General features: G+C 46.8%; 2 protein-coding genes across 3 annotated transcripts; one reads left to right on the top strand and one right to left on the bottom strand.

The window, feature by feature from the left end:
• Positions 1 to 1,129: 1,129 nt before the first annotated feature.
• Positions 1,130 to 11,142, bottom strand: SEC61B (SEC61 translocon subunit beta). The gene is made up of 4 exons (XM_026506146.4): positions 11,021 to 11,142; positions 10,716 to 10,813; positions 7,980 to 8,081; positions 1,130 to 5,125 (listed from the first exon to the last, which is right to left on the bottom strand). Exons 1-4 carry the CDS (start codon positions 11,021 to 11,023, stop codon positions 5,038 to 5,040), a joined length of 291 nt encoding a protein of 96 aa, XP_026361931.1. The 5' UTR covers positions 11,024 to 11,142; the 3' UTR covers positions 1,130 to 5,037.
• Positions 11,143 to 11,415: 273 nt separating this feature from the next.
• On the top strand, positions 11,416 to 16,513 carry ALG2 (ALG2 alpha-1,3/1,6-mannosyltransferase). Of its 2 annotated transcripts, none has more exons than XM_026506144.4 (2): positions 11,416 to 11,840; positions 14,407 to 16,513. In XM_026506144.4, exons 1-2 carry the CDS (start codon positions 11,493 to 11,495, stop codon positions 15,307 to 15,309), a joined length of 1,251 nt encoding a protein of 416 aa, XP_026361929.1. In that variant the 5' UTR covers positions 11,416 to 11,492; the 3' UTR covers positions 15,310 to 16,513. The 2 variants fall into 2 exon arrangements, with proteins under 2 accessions (XP_026361929.1, XP_026361930.1); XM_026506145.4 differs by having other exon boundaries at positions 11,434 to 11,693.
• Positions 16,514 to 22,475: the final 5,962 nt, after the last annotated feature.

Here is a 22,475-nt window from a genome sequence, read left to right as displayed (position 1 = left end):
TACGGATTTCCTGGGAGGCAGTGACAGTTCCTCGATCCCCGGTACAATTGCCCACACACCCCGAGCAAACTAGTACTGAAAACTATGGTCCCAGCTACTCATTTCACCAAGTCGAGGGGGCTTTGATAGGGCTCCCTGTCGGGTTTCTCCATAATCACGGAGCTATTTAGAGTCCGTTCGCCCAGGTGCAACAAGGAGCCGAATGCCCAGCGCTCTTAAACGGAGAGTGACCTCACCAGGTCATTTCAAAAACCCCAATAGAAGGGCATGGCACACAGTGGTCTGTAAATGTTTGTTGAGTGAATAAACACTATGCTTTCTCTACAAACACAAAAGTTCCATATGATGAACAAAGCTCAGGAGGGCAGTTCCTAAGAAACCAGCTTCTTCTGCAGAATCCCAAACCTCAAACTGAAGCTATGCGATGCTCGCAGTGCGCGGAACCACAACGCGTCAGACTGAAGCTACGCGATGCTCGCAGTACACCAGACCACAGCGCGGCACGGTCTCAGAACTGTGTTCTTTTTAAAAGCTGTATTGCGGAAGCTCTGTTGTGATACCCTTCTGTCGCCCTCACCTCAAATACTTGGTAATCCTGTCTGTCGGACTCTAGGGGGGAAGTCCCAGACCCGGAGTTAACAAGCCGGGTGGTTGGACCTTCCATTTACTATTATGTAAAATAGGGCAGATGGTAAATTCACTCGCTTGTGGATTAAATAAGAAACCTCCGTCTCTGAAATTATTGAAAAAAATACTCGTTGGACCCCTGGGTGCCTCAGTCAGTTGGTTAAGCATCTGCCTTCTGCTCTGGTCATCGTCCCAGGATCAAGTCCCACATTGGACTTCCTGCTCAGCAGGGAGTCTGCTTCTCCCTCTGCCTCTGCCCTGCTCCTGATATCTCTCTCTCTCTCTCATGCTCTCTCAAATAAATAAAATCTTTTAAAAAAAAAAGAAAGAAAGAAAAGAAGCACTTGTTAGCCATCAGCTAATTAACAGAGCGCTCGGATCTTTTCTCTCATTTAATCCTTTTTGGTGGGAATCATCACACCTAATGTGGTTGTGGAATACAGGTGAGGTTCGGTGGGGTGAAGTCCAGAGCCGACGACCGAGAAAGAATTCTTGAGACATCTTTGGTGCAAAATGGTAGTTTATTAAAAAGCACAGGGACAGGGGCGCCTGGGTGGCACAGCGGTTAAGCGGCTGCCTTCGGCTCAGGGCGTGATCCCAGCGTTACGGGATCGAGTCCCACATCAGGCTCCTCCGCTGGGAGCCTGCTTCTTCCTCTCACACTCCCCCTGCTTGCGTTCCCTCTCTCGCTGGCTGTCTCTCTCTGTCGAATAAATAAATAAAATCTTTAAAAAAAAAAAAAAAAAGCACAGGGACAGGACCATTGGGCAGAAAGAGCTGCTGCGCTGGGTTGGGAGGGATGACTGCTGATTTACCATGGGGTTGGGGGAGGTAGGGGAAAAAGAAGGTTTCAAAAGGACTTTCATATGTTAAAGACTCAGGATCCCGGAGGCCCTGCCATTGTCAAGTTAAGGTTGTTTTCCCTCTAGCAAGGCCTTAACAGGAAGATAGTTGGGAGCTTCTGGGAGGAACATTCCGCTCTGCCCGCTTCAAGTATCTGTCAATGGGCTGCAGGTTATATGGACATTTAATTGTATCTACATTCCTTCTGGAAGCTAGGTTACTGATAGAAATGCTTTGTTCTTGTAGATTGCTAAGACATTTGTAAACCGAGGGAGACTCAGGTCTTGCAGGATTGTGATCTCAGTAAGTTTAACTATTTGTCTTTCCTTTCCTTAGCTTTAGGGCAGCCAGGAGCGCCTGAGGAATGTCCGGTATATCCCAGCTGGGGGGGGGGGGGGGTTGTGGGGTGTCAGCTTCTGCTTTGTCCTCAGCTTGCCTTCCGTTCCTTCAATACCCTTCATGGGCATTTACACAAAAGACAAACGAGAGGAGAGCAGAGGAAGGAAGGGAGTCAACCAGGATCTCAGAACTGGTAAACTGCAGGGCCAGCAGGTGGACCCAGGAGGTACACTTCCACGTCTGGAAGATGCGGTAGTAAGTACACTAACTTTGGACGTCCGAGTGTGGCCCCAGAGTCAAACAGACTTGGTCCTGGCCTGAACCCTCCTCCTGCAGCATTTGCAGTGAGGGGTGATGTAGTGCTTTGTGGCAATCAGGAACAGGACGCCGGGCACGTAGAACTCCACATACTGTACGGGATTTTCTGTTTAATAAAGCCAGCTCTGTAGACGTTCTCCTCCATTTTGACTTGATGCCACCATTTGTATCATTTCAGAATGGAACGTCTTTTTCAATTCTTTCTAGAAGGACATCGGCACCTGGAAAAAAACTGGAGTCCAGACCGAGCCAGGTGTGAAACAAAAGCTCTGGCATGTTCCCCTTCTCCCAGGAACAGATCTCTCACCCAGTTTTACTGGAATGTGTTCAGGCTACTATTGGACCCAGGGATCCTTGTCTTTCCACCCCTTGCTAGTCTCAGGGACTCTTGGGCCCTTTCCCCAGTGACCTAAAAGGCTCAGCCCAAACGGCAGTTACAACGTCATTCATCTTCCCAGTACTAATCACTTAGCACTTCTGCTTCACATGTGCTGGCTCGCAGCCACTCGGAAGTGGCTAGAATTACAGCCCATAGTGAAGCGGGTTTGAGAACTCTCTGGGCCTGGGCAGATTTCAGGCAAGTAAAGATCTAATTTGTTAGGCTTTCAGAATTACTATGAATGGCTTATGGTCCCCTTGGGCTCAAGAAATAACACTCTAGAAATCTCTGTATTAAAAGAAAGGAAGACAAAAGGTGGTATAGACATACACTGGAACGTCATTCAGCCTTAAAAAGGCTGGCAAAGGGAACCCTGACGCATGCACAACAGGGCTGAACCCGAGGACATGATGCTAAGTGGGCTAAGCCAGTCACAGAAGGGCAAAATACCGTAGGACCCACTCCTCTGAGGTCCTGAGAGTCAAATTCAGAGACAGAAAGAACGGGTGGTGGCCAGGGGCTGAGGGGAGAAGGGAAGGTGACGGCGGGGTTAGAGTTTCGGTTTTGCAGGATGAAAGAGTTCTGGAGATGGCTGGTGGGGACGGTTGCACAACATGCCCGCACTCAATACCCCCGACCTACACGCTGGAAACGGGTTAGGATGGCGCATTTTACGGTACGTGTCCTTTAGCCCGGTTTTTAAAGCTGAAGAAGAAAAGAGAAAGGAACAGCTTGAACGCTGAGATTCTCAGCTACGCTATTAGCATTGTATCATCGGAGCCAAAAGCAGCTACGTAACATCATAGATGTTGTACATTTTTATGCCCAACCACCAATTTTCTTTCTGCTGAATGAAGCCTCTCCCTGCTCTGCCACAGGAAACCAGCATTTTCTTATAAATCGCTAGCTCCAAAAACCCCGTGACTTTCGGCCATCAGTGCGCTGGAGGCCACTGCGAGGCAGACGGGGCCAACAGGCAGCATCTTGCGGTGAAGAGAACGTACCCCTCACAACCAAACAGCTCGTCCGAGTGGCTTCAGCATCTCCCCCAGAAAAAAAGACACCCCAGAGGAACAGATTTCTTTTGCAAATTGAACACCTAACTTTTAGCTGTTACCGGAACCATCAACCTGAACATCCAGGGGGGAAAAAAATCCCATCGAATCTTTAATTTCTTCCAAGTGAAACGGACTTTTCCCCCTGAATTTCAAAATGAAGACAGATGCTGCATTTTCATGCGATGAGCAGCGCCCAGTATCCAAGGGAACCATTTTTCATCATTTTCCCCCAATAATCTGCCATTTGTTCGGATTTGTAAGCGCACACTCACCCATATACTGCCTCAGGAAATCTGTTTAAAAGATACTTGTCGTCATTTAAACCTGGTTCCCCAGACCTAAAATTACTCCGCAGACAGGGCTCAAGAAATACACTTACGAAGCTGCTTAACTGTTCTAGGAAGTTTTCCTTAAATAGACTTGAGAAAGAGGTTTTTTAAATTATCTATTTTTTAACTAATACACCTCTTCATTTTGTGATTCTGCTCGACAACTAGGGCATTTCAAGTGGATCTCTGACTCTAGAAATCCTGGCTTAAGAGTCCTGGGCTATGCGCTCTGAGCTATTCTGGGTGTTTCCTAGGGTGGACGAAAAACTGAATGCTTATACCCAGAAAGGCGATGTTGGCTAAGTGAAACTTCAAACTTTTTATTTTGGGTTGAAATTGTATCAACTCGGTTTAAAAATGCTGGTATCTCACTCTGATTATTAAGGTCCCTTAATTATTATCCCTGATTATTACAAATTAAAATTTTCAAAATGAAAACAAAATTTTATTTGATAAATCCAATTTACCAAATAAATGCTTTCAAAACAGTTTTAACGACTAGTGAGAAATCAATGGAAATCTCTGGTCTACACTCACAGAATTAAGAACTGAGAGAGACAAGAGGCAAAAATATCAACTACAATTTCAGAGACAAAGAACAGAATGAACAAACATTTTATCCAAGATATCTGGTTTATGATCCCTATGTCTCTTTCCCTGGGTACCAGCTGCCTCTGAACACAGATCTTCCTGATGGAGTCACAGGCACGGTCATTAATAATCACAGCACACATAAAGTAACAATCACCAGGACAGAAATACCTAGAAGAAAACAAGCCATGGCCAATTACAGTATCTTGGATTTGGGTGACTACATGGTCATAAAAGGAACGGTTAATCCAACAAAGAAAACAATCTTCCCCTAATGTTTTCTCTATACTCACTTGTAAATCTAAAGGCAGAGAGACTAGGGCCCTAGTAGTCAGGTATCGGCAATGAGACTTGGTATAAATGAATTAAAAAGTTTATTAGCCATAGAAAAAAATCGATTCCTTAAAATCAATTCATGTTAAGTTCCCTGTAAAGCAATAAGCTTACAGAGTATTTCTTTCTCACAAACAGAAAATCACTATGCTTTTGGTCCAAGATATGTTGGGTTTTTTTCCTTCTTGTTCGGATGACAGACAGATGGATGTAGCTGAATCTATGAACGAGTGTACTTGCCCCAAATGTGCAGCATAAATACAGAAGCGATGAACAGAAGACTCATAACCAATACTGGAACAGGGCCACTGCAAGGAGAAGAGAAGGCGCGCTTACTTTTAGTAATAATACGTGTCATAGTTATAACACTGAAGGTTGCCGAGGCGATAAAGCAGGGGGAGTACCTAAGATTCATCCGAGACTATGATTTACAACATTTAATATTCCCCAAATTATTATAATGGATATTTTGAGGGTGTGGGGATGGCACTGTGATTACTTAGAAGGAATCCTTATCTTTTAGTAAAACGTATTAAAATATATACAAATGATTTGATGTCTTGGAGATACTAATTTCATATATTTGATATTTTCCATAATAAAAAGTAGTAAGAAAAATTTCCCCAACTCTTTAAGTGAAAATAACCTAATTACCAAACTATTATTTCAAATTAATATTTATTAAAGACAACCATTGTCTAACTAGAATGTACTAGTCACACAAAGACACATATCACATTGTACGCTACAAAGTGTTTTCACTTGATCAGCAAACTCATGACCCAGGACAAACAAATATTAATCTCATTTTATAAACAAGGAAAACAGAGGCTCAGAGATTATTTATTACGTGCCTAAGAACACATAGCCAGAACAGAAAAGAGAGATCTGAACTCCGGTTTTCTGATTTGATACATATTGCTTGCCTCTCTTTTTTTTTCAAAAAAGATTTTATTTATGTATTTGAGAGAGACGCGCGCGCAAGCGGACAGAGGGGCAGAAGGAGTCAGAGAAGCAGATTCCCCACTGAGCAGGGCACTTGTCTCTTTGAGGTTCCCATCTAGTTCCATGTACGAGTTTATGAAAGGAAGGAAATAGGTTTTACTCATCAGTCCTTCCCTAAATCAAATGTTTCTCAAGTTGAGAATGAGTCCACGGGTTTCTTAAACCCCTCGATCTCACAAAACCTGTGAATGCTGACTTTAATGATATGTGACGGGCCCCTCCTTTGTGACTCTTCCTGCCAACACGGGTTTTGGAGAATTCAAGATGTCACTTCACCTCCCAGATACAACTGGGGAGTGGACATCGGAAAAAAACCCAGAAATCTTTACAGCAAAGGCAGTAGAGTCATGCAATGGAAGAGTGGAGTAGGAGAGTCCACTAGTGGCCGAGAGACAACACACGGAGTTCGAAGTCCTCGCTCACTATTCTGTTCTTCCAAAATCTGTTCAACTACGGAAGTAAACAAATTTAAAAGTACGTGGGAAGGAATCTTCATCGAGTTACACTTAGTCACACCCCCCCACTTTGGTGCAACGTTTGAGCAACATGAAACACAGCACGAAGCTGAGAGCGCAGCTCCCAGACAGCTGGAGTTTGGGAACCAGCTCTGTCACCCATGAGCTGTGACTGTGGCCATTACTCACCTTTTCCAAGCCTCATTTTCCTCATCTGTAAAATGGGGACAATCCCAGTGCCTCTCCCACAGGGTGGCTGAGGTACTAAATAAGTTAATATGAACACAATGCAGGCTTATAGGAGCTCCCAGGAGCTGCTATTATCAGCCTGAGAAAAAAAATTCTCAACTCCTAAGAAGAACCAGCAACAAGCTGCAAGGTGTGGCTCTGTGGATATAAATTCCCAACTGTGTCTTCTCATCACAAACATCTGTCTCTTACTGATGATAAACTATGGTTTATGGCACTCCGGAGTCACGTCTCTCCTCGGAGGGCTCAAGCAGTAAGTAGCAGCACGCAAGCCTGGCTGCTCGCCAGCACAAAGCCGCGAGCTGGCACAGGCCGGACACCCCCAGAAGAACAGGTCCGACCACCCTCTCGAGAACAGCATAAAGTCAGTCCCCCGGAGACCCTGAAGAGCAAGGGGCTTCAAAATTGCTCTCTGAAATACTCACAAAGATTACCTTTGAAACAAAGACCAAAAGGTTTTTCATGCCACCAACTGACATACCCCAACCCCAGGAATGATTCCCTAAACCCATCCTCGCCTTCCAAGTCTTCAACAGAACGGTAAGAAATCACTCGATAAACCAAATCTCAAGAATTCTAGGGAAGTCTTCGTCAACTACATTTGCCACCCAAGTCAAGCTACGAGTTAATTTAACTAATCCAAATAAATCTAAGTTTGTCTCTTTCTACCAGACAAGCAGTGTGGGAAGAGCATGGGATCGAACAGTCAGCAGACGGAGTTCAGCCCCGGCTGGCTGCCTTCCCCACGTAACTGCCTCTGTGAGCAGGGAGTGCGTCCTCACTCCAAGTCCTCAGCCACTGGGTTTAAGCAGGAGACAGCTGTGAGCAGGGGTGTCCGGAGCCTCACACGAAGGGACCTGTGCGACAAGCTCTGCCACGCGGTACCAGAAACCACGGAAAAGTGAGGCGAGCAAGGCCTGCAGACCCTGGATGCCCATGTCCCATCACCTACTGAGCACTTCCGGACTGAAGAACAGTTCACCCTCCAGGGTCACCCGCCACCCACCAAAGACAAAGGGGGCCAAAGAACTTTTGGTAACACAGCCTAACACAGACACTCCCGTTAGGCTGTAATAATGCCAGCGTGTGCCTCCGGGAGAGCTCTGAAAAATCACCCAACTCCAGTTCAAGTGGTTACTCCTATTTCTCAGTGGGGGACAAGAACACCAAACAAAGAGCAATTTCATCTAATTAAGCAGTATTCCCTCCAGTTGTCTCTGTTCCCATCATTTATTCTGACAGAGCTACATGAGGATTTTTCCCTTGCCTTCACTCAATCCGTGATGTTACCCCAGGCTCTAAACTAAATGACTGGTCCACAGACCAACGAACGGGGGCCCACCTTGCACAAATGCAGCTGTTGTGTGCTGTACATCTCATCAGAGCAAATGCCACTGGTGTCTCAGCTGTGTGACCCTCAACAGAAACACAAGCTCTGTTCCCCAACACTTACACCTTGAGCCCAGGTGAGTCTTCCGTGTAGAACCGCCACATGCCCCCAGTGCCTGCCGAGGTCGTGCGTCCCGCGCTCCTTGTTCCACAGCTAGCATTTTTTCTGGAAGAAAAATTACAAAAAGCTTTTTCTCGGAAGCCCTTACTATAGCATTATAACATATGCTACCGCTACACTGTTAAAGAACCAAAAAAACCCCCCAAAACAAAAAAAACAAACCTCACAAAAAAACAAAAAACACTTTCTTTGTTGGACCCCCCAAATTCTTGCTTTTACTCCAATGATCATGATGACCACTAAGGACGGAGGACCTGCCATATGCTAATGAAAACCGCCCCAGAAAGTAGTGGCCGTACCCCATGTATAAATGAACAGGCTCATAAAAGGTTCAGTAGTGCCTAGGACCACACAGCCAGCAGGCCGCCAAGCTCGGCGTGAACCCACTTCTGACGCCAGAGCCCATCCACTTGCCCACACATATGGGTGCCTCATTCGAACAATGAATTTCAGTTTCTCTTCACATGTATTTTTGTGAAGTCAAGTAATAAACCCCTGCCTTAAAAGCCCTGACTCCATATAATCTGATTTTAAAATGACTACTTTAAAATGTTTTTAAGTTACTGTATATGCTACAAAAGAGACAAAAACAATTAAGCTTTCGCTGTAATCCCGGTCCTAAAATGGAGTATACATTTTATAAAAAATTATTTTGTAATCTGTTTTCACTATTTTTTTTTAAAGGTTTTATTTATTTATTTGACAGAGAGAGAGAGACAGCCAGCGAGAGAGGGAACACAGGGGGAGTGGGAGAGGAAGAAGCAGGCTCCCAGCAGAGGAGCCTGATGCGGGGCTCGATCCCAGAACGCTGGGATCACGCCCTGAGCCGAAGGCAGACGCTTAATGACTGCGCCACCCAGGCGCCCCTGTTTTCACTATTTTGATATACTGGCCATAGATCTTGGGCAGAGGTAGGATGTGAAAAATGCAGAAAACACCCAACCAGAACATGCCCCTCACAAGGGGATCAGGTTCGTAAGCTGAGCCACACGCTGCAGGCAGCCCGGGCGCACAGAAGCAGACCAACGGCACATGTGCCAGCCCCCAGGGCCCACAGGGAGAGACTGTGAGTGAAACCCTACTGCCACCATCGCTTCTCACTGCCCTTCCAGCTCTGCTCATAATCCCCACCTCCCCCTGCCATGGCCTTTACCCCAAACTCTAGTGCAGACACGTTGATTACTGGCTACACAGTGGCCCGGGAACTCATAAATCCATGTGTACAGCTGTTTCTATGAGACAACTGATGGCAAATAGTAAACATAATTCTACAGGGATTTACACAGCAATTCATACACTTAGAATGCATCATTTAAGCTGTGAGGTAGGTATCTGAAATCTTCCTCCTTGTTCATAAAAAGGAACTTGAGCTAGATGGCACACCCAGTGTGGACGTGGTAAGTGATCAGCTAAACCAGGACTGGAACCCGTGCACTTTACTCCGCGGCCTCCCAACTGCAGTGCTCGTTCTCACAGTCTCCTGGAATTACAGGAGCCCCAAAGAAATCAGTCTAGGCTCTTCAAGATTCCTTACACTTACTGGCACATGGGACAATGCAGGGGACTTGATAATCAGGGCACCTGGAAATACCAAATGTACTCAAAATATCTCCCATTCCTCCACTAGAAAGCCAGGTAAAAGTTAATAGAGCCCATTTTAATCTCTTAAATTTCTATTAGGGGTCTATTTTACCCTTTCTGGCCACAGTGTAACTGCCTCCCTCTTCCTATACCCTATGGTTCTTTCAAAAAATCCCAAGACTACAGGGTGGCTTGATTCCTTCATTTATTCATCATTTACTCTGTCAGCTCTTATTACAGGATAGAGATGATGGGTCGTTTCTGTCAAAATCTAACAAAGGAGATAAATATGGAAACATGAATGTTATTATAACCCCATAAGCAAAATGCTGTGGGAGCAAAAGAGAAGACTCACAGCCACTGCTGACTTTCCAAGTCAGGAAAAGGCCTCAAGAATCCCTGAGCTTAGTCTTGCAGAATAAACCAAAGTGGGGGGAGGGGTCGTCTAGTGAGTTCCACAGTAATAAGCTTGCTGTTGCTGGATCACAAGCGAGGAGGAGAGGCAGCAGGGCTGATATAACACTAAGAGCATTGGTATCCACCCTTCTTTTTTTTTTTTTTTTTTTTTTTGAGTTCAGCAACAAGAGATTGAGGTAAAAACTAAGAAGATGTGTGACAGAATCAGAGGGGAGGGCAGGTTGGAGCGGAAATGACCTGGAGAGAAGACTTAGGATGTAGAGTAGTAGTAGTGCCCTACTGAAGTAAGGAAGGTAAAACTGGCGAAGAAGCTATGATGAAAGGAGACTGAGTTTTGCATCGGACAAGTCACGCTGGACTGAGTGTGATGGGACCTGCAGATCAAAATGTGACAGCAAAGCTGAGGTCCAGACACACCAGTTCAATGACATCAGTATTCTCAAAGTTATCTCTGATCCTACTCCACTTTGTTAACTGCTTTTTCAAGAAAGGTACCCCAAATTAAGCAATTCGAAGAAAACATCGCCTCCCTCTCGAGACACACAAGACCTACGGCCACGTCACCTGAGGTTCAGTTTGCCTTTGTGACTCTTTTTATCCCAGGGTGTCCTCCTCCGGACCAGCGAATTCTTGGGCCCCATCTCTCCAGGCCCACAACTAGAGGATCGCGGGGGTCCTTACCTCTGCCGGACCGTGGATCCGGCCGCCCGGGCGGCCACTGCTTTGCTGGGGGAGCGCCCCGACGAGCCCACATTAGTGCCACTGGGGGTCGGACCAGGCTACAGAGAAAGACAAGTAGACAGGCGGGTGAGCGCCCCCGGCACGCCCCCCGCCCCGACCCCAGGCCCTGACGGCCGAAACCAGCATCTATCTGCAGGAGAAGCTAGGGAAAGCAAGGCAGCCACAAAAGGGGGGCAAGGCGGAAGGCCAATGTCAGGGCGAAGAGGAGAGGCGGGACCAAGAAGGGAAGGCTAGGGCCGCCTTACCATGCTGGAGACTGGAAGGCGCAGGAGGCTGAAACTGACAGCCAAGAAGCGGTCTGTGGAGTACTCAAAGGACCGGCGGCTGGAGAGGCTGGCTCAGGCCCCGCCCCCAGGGCCCTCGCAGGGTCCTCGCCGGCTCCAGGGGACGCCTGAGCTGTCCCACCATGTGCCTGTACAAATTTTGTAAGAGACGACTTGGTCAGACGCTGTGTGGGAAGTACGGACCTTCCGCCTCCTTTCTCTGAATCGCAGCGTCCTTCATAGAGTCCGATCCCTACCAAAGGGAGGCCATAGCTACGACCAGACGGGAAATTTCTTCTGGCAGACACTGGGCGCCTGCAAATTTGCGCTGATGTGGCCTAACTGACGCCTGCGCCGCGAGGCGTGGTCGGCCCCGCAGAGGCCCGCTGGGAGCCGGGAAGGAGCATGCGCGGAAGCCCGGTAAGGCGGGGGGCGCTGGCTGGGCTTCCCGACCATGGCGGAGAAGCGGGGCCGAGACGAAGCCCCTGGTCCCAACCCGTCGGTGCTGTTCCTGCACCCGGACCTGGGCGTGGGCGGCGCCGAGCGGCTGGTGCTGGACGCGGCGCTGGCGCTGCAGGCGCGCGGATGTAGCGTCAAGGTCTGGACGGCGCACTACGATCCCGGCCACAGCTTCGCGGACAGCCGCGAGCTGCAGGTGCGCTGCGCCGGGGACTGGCTCCCGCGCAGCCTGGGCTGGGGCGGCCGCGGCGCCGCGGTTTGCGCCTACGTGCGCATGATCTTCCTGGCGCTGTACGTGCTGTTCCTCGGCGACGAGGAGTTCGACGTGGTCGTGTGCGACCAGGTGAGGCGGCCGCCACTGCGGCCACGCCCGACCCTCGCCTCGCCTCCTTTTCCCGCTAGGGAGGGCGCACTGCATGGCCTGTGGTGAGCTCTCCCGGCCTGCGGTTCGGAGAGATCGGAGCTGATGTAGAGAGAAGAGAACTGGGAGTGAGACTGGTTCTCGAACTTTAGTGTGGGCACATTAAAGTTGCACATTGTTACAGGGCTCCACCCTCAGCTTTCATTCTGGAGCCCTGAGGTGGGGCCCAGAAATCTGCATTTTCGCTGGATCTTCGGGCGCTTCTGAAGTACATGGGCCTTGGGGCTGCTCTAAGAAACGCAGGCGTTAGAAGTGAACCCTAAGTCACCTTTACTTCTGAGTAACTCGTAGGTCTTCCCTTCTTTGCATTAATTATGGTGACTCTACCTCCAGGCCACATGCATCCCGCTGTTGGTAGCTTTTGCAGACAGGCCACCTCGTTCGTCCGCAGTGTCGTGTTCAAAACACCAAGCGAAACATGTCATGCCCTGTGAAAGCTTTAATATGGCTCCCTGTTAGTCTTGGGAGAAGTCAGAGTTCTTTACCTCAGTAATAATGTCCACCTGCATCTGGGCTCTAGCTATTTTGGACTCTACACTTTTTTTTCTCCCAAAATAATTTATTTTAAAAAGTACCATTTACTCAGGACAAAAATTCAAATAGTATAAGAGAGAGTAATGTAAAAGCCCCATCCCAGTTCGACTCCCTAAAGATAGCCACTGTTAGCAGTTTCTCGTGTATCCTTCCAGAAATTGCCTGTAGCTGCACTAAAATATACATCTGTTCTCAGATGCATCTTATTTGTAATAGTGAGGACCACGACAACACCTACTATTTGATCACGTGCCCTTTTTTCCACCAGAATTCCTGTTTGGGCCATCCTTAATATTAGAGATTCACTTCATGGTTCTCAATGGTTGCTGGAAAAATCTCCTTTTGTTTAAAAGTACCATAATTTATACATACTCCTGTAAAGGGACACTCATTGTGACCAGTTTTTTGCAAATAAATCAGTATTGTAATGGACATCCTTGTACCTTTTTTCTACTTCTGTCAGCATGTCCTTTGAGTAAATTCCTAGAAATAAAGTTGGTGTCCCAGAGTTTAAATGTCAATAGCTGTTGCCAAATTGGCCTTTCAAAGAGGTTGTGTCATTTTGCTCTCACACAATTCCATGCTCTTGTGCACAATGGATGTTATCAACCATTTTAATTTTTGCCAAACCGATAGGTGGAAATGATTTCACATTTGTATTTGTGTTTTTATTATTCCTGAATTAGTTTGATCCTCTTCGCTTGTACAGAAGCTGTTTCTTTTTAAGAAATGTGGACATTTCCAAACATCCTGCATTTGTAGCTAGTCATTAAACATGAGGCAGCCGAGACTAGCGAATAGGAAAAAAACCTGAGCTTGGAAGTAGGAGGAATCAGAGTTTCTCCAGATCTGCTACTTTCCAACCTAGACACTTCTGATAAATCTGGCAGGATTCAAGTGGTAAGTGAGCTAGAGATTAAGTAACTTGTAAAGATTACCCAACAAGAAAGTCTTCTAGTAATGCCAGCATGTAGTTCATGCTTAGTAACGATTATGGTTAACATTGAGCATATGCTATGTGCTAAATTCTTAAGCATTTTACATGTACTGGTACATTTAATAATCACAAAACCCGGGGCGCCTGGGTGGCACAGCGGTTAAGCGTCTGCCTTCGGCTCAGGGCGTGATCCCGGCGTTCTGGGATCGAGCCCCACATCAGGCTCCTCCGCTATGAGCCTGCTTCTTCCTCTCCCATTGCCCCTGATGTGTTCCCTCTCTCGCTGGCTGTCTCTATCTCTGTCGAATAAATAAATAAAATCTTTAAAAAAAAAAAAATAATAATCACAAAACCGTGGGGTTTTTTGAACTACAGTTGTCACCACGTCATAGAAGAAAAAACTGAGGCACGGAGGGAGGTAAGATTACTTGCTCGTGGTCACATAGCCAGCAATCTTGATGCCAGAGCCCGCACTCCAGTTCCTTAGGAGGAGAAATGTGCTAGCGCTGCCCGGTGCAGTAGGGTAGCCTCTAGGCACCTGTAGCTACTAAGCATCTGAAATGTGGCTAGTCCGAACTGAGATGCGGTGCCAGTGTAAATTACACATCTGATTCTAAAGATTTAGTGTGGAAAAACAGAATGTAAAGTGTCTCATTAACTTTTTTGAGAACTACATGTTGAAATGATAATATTTTAGATAAATATTTTTTAAATTTCACCCTTAAAAAATGGTGTCCTGTAGTTATTAGATTTTTATTTCCGTTGGACTGTGCTGTTCTAGAGGAAACATTGGACTTGCAGCTTTAAATACTTAGCACACAGATGTGTACAAGCCTTCCATACACCAGGCATCGTATTGGGTAAGCGTCCAGGGAAACACAAAGCAGAATCAGGCATGGCCCATGACGAGCCCACGGACCAGCAGGCGGGGGTGGGGGGGGTGGGGGGGTGTGCTTTTGACTTGGTTGAAGTTGAGTTGACCTGTCTGTATCTGCTGTTGATCGTTGCTTCGCCTAGGTGTCCGCCTGCATCCCAGTGCTCAAGCTGGCCAGACGGCGCAAGAAGATCCTGTTTTATTGCCACTTCCCAGATCTGCTTCTCACCAGGAGAGACTCTTTCCTGAAGCGCTTCTACAGGGCCCCCATTGACTGGGTAGAGGAGTACACCACTGGCATGGCAGACTGCATCCTAGTCAACAGCCGGTTTACAGCTGCCGTTTTTAAGGAAACCTTCAAGTCCCTATCTCACATAGACCCCGATGTCCTCTACCCGTCTCTGAATGTCACCAGCTTTGACTCTGCTATTCCCGAAAAGCTCGATGACCTCGTCCCCAAGGGGAAGAAATTCCTGTTCCTCTCCATCAACAGATATGAAAGGAAGAAAGACCTGACTTTGGCGCTGGAAGCCCTAGTAAAACTGCGTGGAAGATTGACATCCCAAGATTGGGACAAAGTTCATCTGATCATGGCAGGCGGTTATGACGAAAGAGTCCTGGAGAATGTGGAACACTATCAGGAATTGAAGGAAGTGGTCCAGCAGTCTGACCTTGGACAGTGTGTGACCTTCCTGCGGTCCTTCTCAGACACACAGAAAATCGCACTTCTCCACGGCTGTACCTGTGTGCTTTACACACCAAGTAATGAACATTTCGGCATCGTCCCTTTGGAGGCCATGTACATGCAGTGCCCAGTCATCGCCGTTAATTCGGGTGGGCCCTTGGAGTCGGTCGTCCATGGTGTCACAGGGTTTCTGTGTGAGCCTGACCCAGTGCACTTCTCAGAAGCGATGGAAAAGTTCATCCATGAACCTTCCTTAAAAGCCACAATGGGACGGGCTGGGAGAGCCAGGGTGAAGGAGAAGTTTTCCTCTGCAGCTTTTACAGAACAGCTCTACCAGTGTGTCACCAAACTGCTGGTATAATCAGATTTTTTTAAAGGCCTTTATGCTATATTCATTAGTATCATTTTTTGTAGATTGTAGACTCACTTTTGAAACCGAAAAAGAAATCCGGAGTCCATTGCAGAAGCGATTAAAAGAAAAATACACTTGAACCTTGAACCTGAGCCACTTTCCTATGCACCACGCCTTCCTATCTACTTTTTCAGAAAAAAACGAAGTATCTTTCATGCTATAATTATTCCATATCTTACCGTTGTTAAGATATAAAAGTGGTACAATTCCACATTCATCAAAAAATTTCAGTTATATTTTCTCTAGATTGTTGTTTTGCCTATAAATTTCGAGTCATAGTGTGGCTTACTTAGCACACTATAGTTTAAGCATATCATCATTAAAGTCAATTAATTTGGGTTCATAGCATAATGAGAACAGGGTCACTGTAGGGGCACCTGGGTGACTCGTCAGGCGTCTGCCCTCAGCTCAGGTCATGATGCCAGGGTCCCAGAATTGAGCCCCACATTGGGCTCCCTGCTCAGTGGGGAGTCTGCTTCTCCCTCCCCCTTTGTCCCTACCCTCTGCTGGTGCACTCGCTCACTCTCTTAAGTGAATAAATAATCATAAAAAGAACAGGGTCACCGCAGTTCCCAAAATCAATGCACGTAAGCATTCACTATCCTCTGTTAGGAAATTTTTGTTAGTCATACCTTTGCCTGGATCCATAGGAAGAATGTTCTGTACTTTTTTAGAAAGATGATTTATTATATTTTTGCACACTGAGATGTGACAATAAAATATGTTTATCATAGGAAAAGAAAGCATACTAGATTTGGGCCTCTGTGATCTGTTTGGTATTGTTAGGAGTGTGGACAGCCAAGCCTGAAGCCTGAAACTAGAGTAAACCGGATGTTGCCATAGAGGGACATCATCAGTCAATGGGTGTGCATCTTAACGTATGTTTGCTTTCTTCATGTCTCCGAGTCATTGGCTTTGTTAACAATGTGTTGTGTTAAGTAAGCTTCTACTAAGTGTAAGACACACTTGCTTTGTGTCCCTCAAGTCCTGCCATGGCTGTGAAGCTTTCCTTGACCCTCCTCCCACCTCCCTCCTCCCCTCCTGGCCTTCCTTATCCGTGGACCCTAGCCCTTTTGTGGCACAGACCAGTCTTACAGTTCCTTACTTACCTATTGGCCTAAGTACAAATAAACAAAAAGCACTTTTCAACATATCTTTATAGCTAAATTCTTTTTTTTTTTTTTACCTTTTTCTTTTTATTCCAGCCCAGCGTGGGGCTTGAACTCACGACCCCAAGATCAAGAGTCCTATGCTCTACCAACTGATCCAGTCAGGTGCCCCAGAAGCTAAATCCATTTTTAAAAAAGAGCAATGATCAGTAGCCAAAGGCTCCACATGCATCAATTCTAAGAGTATAGACCTGGGAGCCCAACAGCCTGTGTGACCTTGGACAAATTACTTCATTTCCGTGCCCCAGCTTCTCCATCTGCTGTAATGTTTTACATTCTTCATAGAGTAGTTACGGCAGATTACCACAATATATGTGAAGTACTTAAAAACAGTACTCGGCACACGGTACGGGCTATGTCAATGTTAGCTCTTGTAATCTGGGGATACTGAAAACCCGTAGAAGTTCCATGCGGGTTCATGCTGCAGTACTGTATGGTTCTTTGGGTTTTTTTATAGAATGCAATTTCAGGTTGTAATTTATCACATTAGTCTGTATCACAGAAGTACTTTAATGAAATGACTATCAAAAAGGAGTTCTTTAAAACGAGAGTCAAATACATTAAGTCTTTTAGGGAATGAAAAGTTGAATTTGCTTTCCTTTGTCATCGTGAAAGTTTACAGTCCAATAGAGAGGTCATCCGCATGTTGTGGGTTGTGTATTTTGTGGCTGGTGCATGTGTTCCCCCAGGGAACTGCAGCCTTTGCAGAAAGGCCTGGTGGCTCTGACCGCCAGGTTTAGGACAGACTCAGATCCATAACTGTTCCCTACCCATTCAGAGCACGACAACTTTGGCCTATTTGACCATTTTTATGCAGATCCTTCCAAAGTAGACACCAGGAGCTCATGGGCCTTAAGTTTAACTTCCCTTCATTGTCATAAGTCCCAGCAGGTGACACTAAGACCACAGATCTGGGGAGGAGGGCGGGATGCAGAACTCTACGTGCCATGAGTTTACAGCCTCTGCTGAATTAACTCCTGGCTCCTAGACCTAGGATGGAGCTTTGCCCGTAGGAGGTGTTCACAGCTTCCAAAACTAAGCTGAAGCTAGGGAGAACAGAAGCATGGCACACTGAAGTAAACTGTCCGGGACCCTATCAATAGTAATTCTTCCAGCAATTGCTGTGTGCTGGGCATGATACGACATACACAGCAGACAACTCATTTATCCGGAGTTCTCTGAGGTGTACGTGTGCTTGCCTTGGTAGAGGAGAGTGGTGAAGCAGCTTACCTGTGTCACTCAGCCTGGTGGGTGGGCCGTCTCGAAGCTCCAGTTCCAAGTCCAACCACTGCACCACTGCGTTGGCCTTCGCCCTAACCAATCTCCTGTGGCATTTCTTCCGGGAAACCCCCCACCGCGCTGCAGGTGGGCCTGTTGAGGTCCTCAGGGTGAGAAAGGTGTTGCCCGTCGTTTCCCCCCTTCGGCTTCAGAGCAGTCTTGTAAGACGGATGTTTTATCCCCCTTCTCATCAGCAAAGAAGCTCCAGGAGATGAAAGCCGTGCCGGAGGGCACACGGCTGAAAAGTGGGCCAGCCAGGACTCAACAGTAGTGACCCCGTCCACCCAGGACAGCTCGTACCAGGATCTCAGCCTGCTGCCCTTCGGTAACTGTAAACATCGCAGCCTCCGAGTTCGCCGAGCTCTTTCCAGGTGATCTCGTTGCTCTTCACGGGATCTTTGCAGGTGGTTCTTGTAGCTGAGCTCACAGGGGGACTCTGAGGCTTCTAGCAGGGAAGCCCGGGAGCCCCGCTCAACTCCAGCCAGCGGATGCCCGATCAGCAGTTGCGTCCGTTGTCCAACAGATGCCTCTTCAGGGATGCTTCGCCACCTCCAACCTGCCCAGTTCCCAGCTGCCCCTCGCTGCCTTGCTCCACCTCTTCTGACATCAGGAAGAGAGCCAGCAGCTCACTGCCCTGCTCTCTGCTCGCCTCCCGCAGTATCACCGACTATCCCGTGACCTCCTCTCTTTGCATTCCCAACTCCCAGCATCCAACCCACTCCGAGCTGAATAGGACCCCAGACATCACGAAGCCCAATTCACTCTTACACAGGTGGGAAAACAGAGGCCCCAAAACCCAAAGGGACCTGCTTGAGGTCATCCAGGGTCATTGTAGCTCTCCTGAACTTAAGAAAGCCCCCCACAACCCCTGCACTTTGATCAATACCCCTCATCTCCTGCCACTTCCTTTGAACCCCATATTTCTTCATCCCTCAGCGCAGCCCCTGCAGCTCCATCCCAGAAGCTGGGGAGGGTGCCGGCACCCAGACACCAGCGCCGTGTCCGCGAGCCGGGGGTGGGGACTTTGCAAATGACAGACTCTGCTTCCAACCCACCCTCTGATCAAACAGCAGCCCTCTGGAGGGAGGAAAGGGAGGGATTTTACCATCCTGACTCCTGAGCCCAGGGGCTACAGAGCCAGCACTCCGTCCTTGTCCTTGTCAGGAGGATCCGAGGATTGGGTGGGGCTCACAATAAGGGCGAAGTGTCCTTGTGACCCAGAGATGTGAACATGAGCAAATGCTGGAGTATCTTGTAGGAAGCACTATCACTAGGCCAGCAGCCCCTGACGTCATTTCAGACAAATACAGAAGATTCTCTCAGGGTGCGTTTGTGTTGGGTTTTGGGGGGTGGGGGTAAGGGGCACAGGTGTAGCATAGATCTGACTTGCCTTTGTGACCTGCCACTCACCCGAGAAGATGGCAGGCACGATTAGAACAGACTGCTAAGGGGCGCCCGGGTGGCTCAGTCGGTTAAGCGTCTGCCTTTGGCTCAGGTCATGCCCCGGGGTTCTGGGATTGAACCCCGCGTTAGGCTCCTTGCTTAGCAGGGAGTCTGCTTTTCCCTCTGCCCCTTCCCACTGCTCATGCTCTCTCACACACACACACACTTTCTCCCTCTCTCTAATAAATAAAATACATATTTTTTAATCCTCAAAAAAGAACACACTGCTAAAATGTTGAAGTCTGGTTGGCTTTCGCTTTTCGGGGTTGAATATAGAATTTCAGGATTCCAACTGTTGAGAAGGTGTCCTGATGATGATAATCCTAAAGTCTGTGTTTGCTTATTTGTAAAGTGGCGTGATGGGATCTAAGTAGCTTGCCACACAGGGTGCTCGTGGAGAAGGGCAGATAAAAGGGGGGGGGGCGGTGGTGGCACCTGGGTGGCTCTGTTGTTAGGTGTCTGACTTGATTTTGGCTCAGGTCATGATCTCAGGGTCATTTTGCCAAACATGCTGAAGTAATTCAATGGGGAAAGGATAATCTTTTCAAGAAACAGTGCTGGGACAATTGGGTATCTGTATGGGGAGAAAAACCGAGTCTCAACCTTTACTTCACATTATATATAAAAATACACCTGAGGGGGATTATAGGCCTACACATAAAAGCTAGACTACAGAACTTAGAGAAGAAAACAAAAGAAAATCTCCATAACCTTGGGGTAAGCAAAGATTTCTTAGATAGGACACAAAAAGCACAAAGCCTAAAGGGAAAAATTGATAAGTTGAATTTCATCAAAATTAAAAACTGCTGCTCTTCAAAAGACACTGTTTAAAGAAAAAAAAAATGAAAAGACAAGCCACAGACTGGGAGGAAATATTCATAGTTAATACATCTGATAGAGCTCTGCAGCCAGGATATGTAAAGAATGTACAACTCAAAAGTAAGAGGACAAATAACCCACATGTTTTAATGAGCAGCAGATTTGAAAGGCTGCTTCACAGAAAATACACACATACCCAAAACGCACGTGGTAAGATGCTCAACATCACTGGTCACCGAGGAAACGCCAATTAAAACCACAGTGAGATCCCAGCACACACCCATAAAATGGAAGATTCCGAGGAAGAACGCTGACAAGACTATGGAGCACCTGGGGCGCCTGGGTGGCTCAGTTGTTAAGTGTCTGCCTTTGGCTCAGGTCATGATCCCAGGGTCCTCGGATGGAGCCCCATGTCAGGCTCCCTGCTCAGCGGGGACCCTGCTTCTCCCTCTGCCTGCCCCCTGCTCGAGCTCACTCTCTCTCTGACAAATAAATTAATTTAATTTAAAAAAAAGAACATGGAACACCTAGAGTTTCTCACCCACTGCTGGTGGGCACATGAAAAAGTACAAACACTTTGGAAAGCAGGTTGGCAGTTTCTCATGAAGTTAAACATAACACCTAGCCTCCAAACCGGCAATTCCACTTTAGGTATTTTTCTTTTTTCTTTCTTTCTTTCTTTCTTTCTTTCTTTCTTTCTTTCTTTGACAGAGAGAGAGACAGCCAGCGAGAGAGGGAACACAAGCAGGGGGAGTGGAGAGGAAGCAGCAGGCTCCCAGCAGAGGAGCCTGATGCGGGGCTCGATCCCAGGACTCTGGGATCACGCCCTGAGCCGAAGGCAGACACTTAACGACTGAGCCACCCAGGCGCCCCTCAGGTATTTTTCTTAAAATCAGTGAACACATATACCTGAACAAAGACTTTTATTCAAATAGTCACAGCAACTTTTTTCATAAGTAGTCAAAAGCTGAGGGGCACCTGGGTGGCTCAGTTGGTTGAGTGTCTGCCTTCGGCTCAGGTCACGATCTCGGGGTCCTGGGATCAAGCCCTGTGTTGGGCTCCCTGCTCAGCGAGGAGTCTGCTTCTCCCTCTCTCTCTGCCTCTCCCCACCTGCTCGTGTTCTCTCTCTGTCTCTCAAAAATAAATTAAAAAAATTTTTTAAATAAGCAGAGAAACCTTGGATTTAGGGTTTTTTTCCCCTCACATCTAGGAGTATTGGCCTTTAATGATTAATGAAAGATTACTGGAGTTGCTCTCACTATACCTTTATATAGATAGAGATAGTTAGATAGATACCTTTTTCTACCTACCTTTTTTTTTCTTAAAAAAATCACTTTGTTTTTCTTTTGCCTTCCTCGTTCTCTTGATCTGCATTGTTATATGCTGTTATCCCATGATTTTTTTAAAGGTTTTTTTTTTTTAAGACTTTATTTATTTATTTGACAGAGAGAGAGACAGCCAGCGAGAGAGGGAACACAAGCAGGGGGAGTGGGAGAGGAAGAAGCAGGCTCATAGCGGAGGAGCCTGATGCGGGGCTCGATCCCAGAGCGCTGGGATCACGCCCTGAGCCGAAGGCAGACGCTTAACGACTGAGCCACCCAGGTGCCCCTATCCCATGATTTTAATAGAAATAATTTCTTTCAAATATTTTAATCTTTTGATGTCAGTTTGACAAGATATTCGCTACCATTGGTCAGACTTATTTCAATGCAATCAAGTGGTCTCACTGCTTCCTATAAGTTCTTATCTGCCATCCTTACATTTCCTCCCTATGGGACACCTCTTTGGAGGACTTATTTTTCAGAGAGAATACATGCATTTGTGTAATTAATTCCCATGGCCTGCACATATAAATAGTTTGATTGTATATAAAATTCTTGAATCCCATGTTTTTCTTTCAAAGCTTTGCAAATGTTGTATTATATTCTTGGCATAGAATATTTTTATTTTCCTATATTTTTCCTTATAGTATGTTCTGGGGAAAATAAACTGTAAAAGATGCTTCAGGGGGAAGGATTCTGTGATCACATAACTATGGGAAATGCTCCATACACTTGGAAGTGTGCCAGACAAAGCAGCATAGTAAAGGCCAGGAGACACGCTGAGGTAATGAAGATGGTCTAACTTTCTTTTCAGTGTATCCAAGCTATTTGACCATAGTAATATCAAGAAAAAAACAAATGACCAATAATACAGTAATAGCTAAGATTTGTTGAGAGCATCCTATGAGCCAGGCCCTGTTCTAGGACTTAGTCTATGTATATCAGCTCCTTGGATTCTCACAGCAGCTCTAGGTGGCTGATCGAATTTTTCAACCCATTCTAACAGATGAGCAAACTGAGGCAAAATGAACTTAAGCAAATAAGCTAGAACACGGTGAATTCAAACCCAACCGGTCAGCTCTGC

The sequence above is a fragment of the Ursus arctos genome, unplaced genomic scaffold, assembly GCF_023065955.2.
Source record: "Ursus arctos isolate Adak ecotype North America unplaced genomic scaffold, UrsArc2.0 scaffold_18, whole genome shotgun sequence".
NCBI lineage: Eukaryota > Metazoa > Chordata > Mammalia > Carnivora > Ursidae > Ursus > Ursus arctos.
The sequence above is the reverse complement of the archived record's forward strand: the minus strand, read 5'-3'. Positions and strand labels throughout refer to the sequence as shown.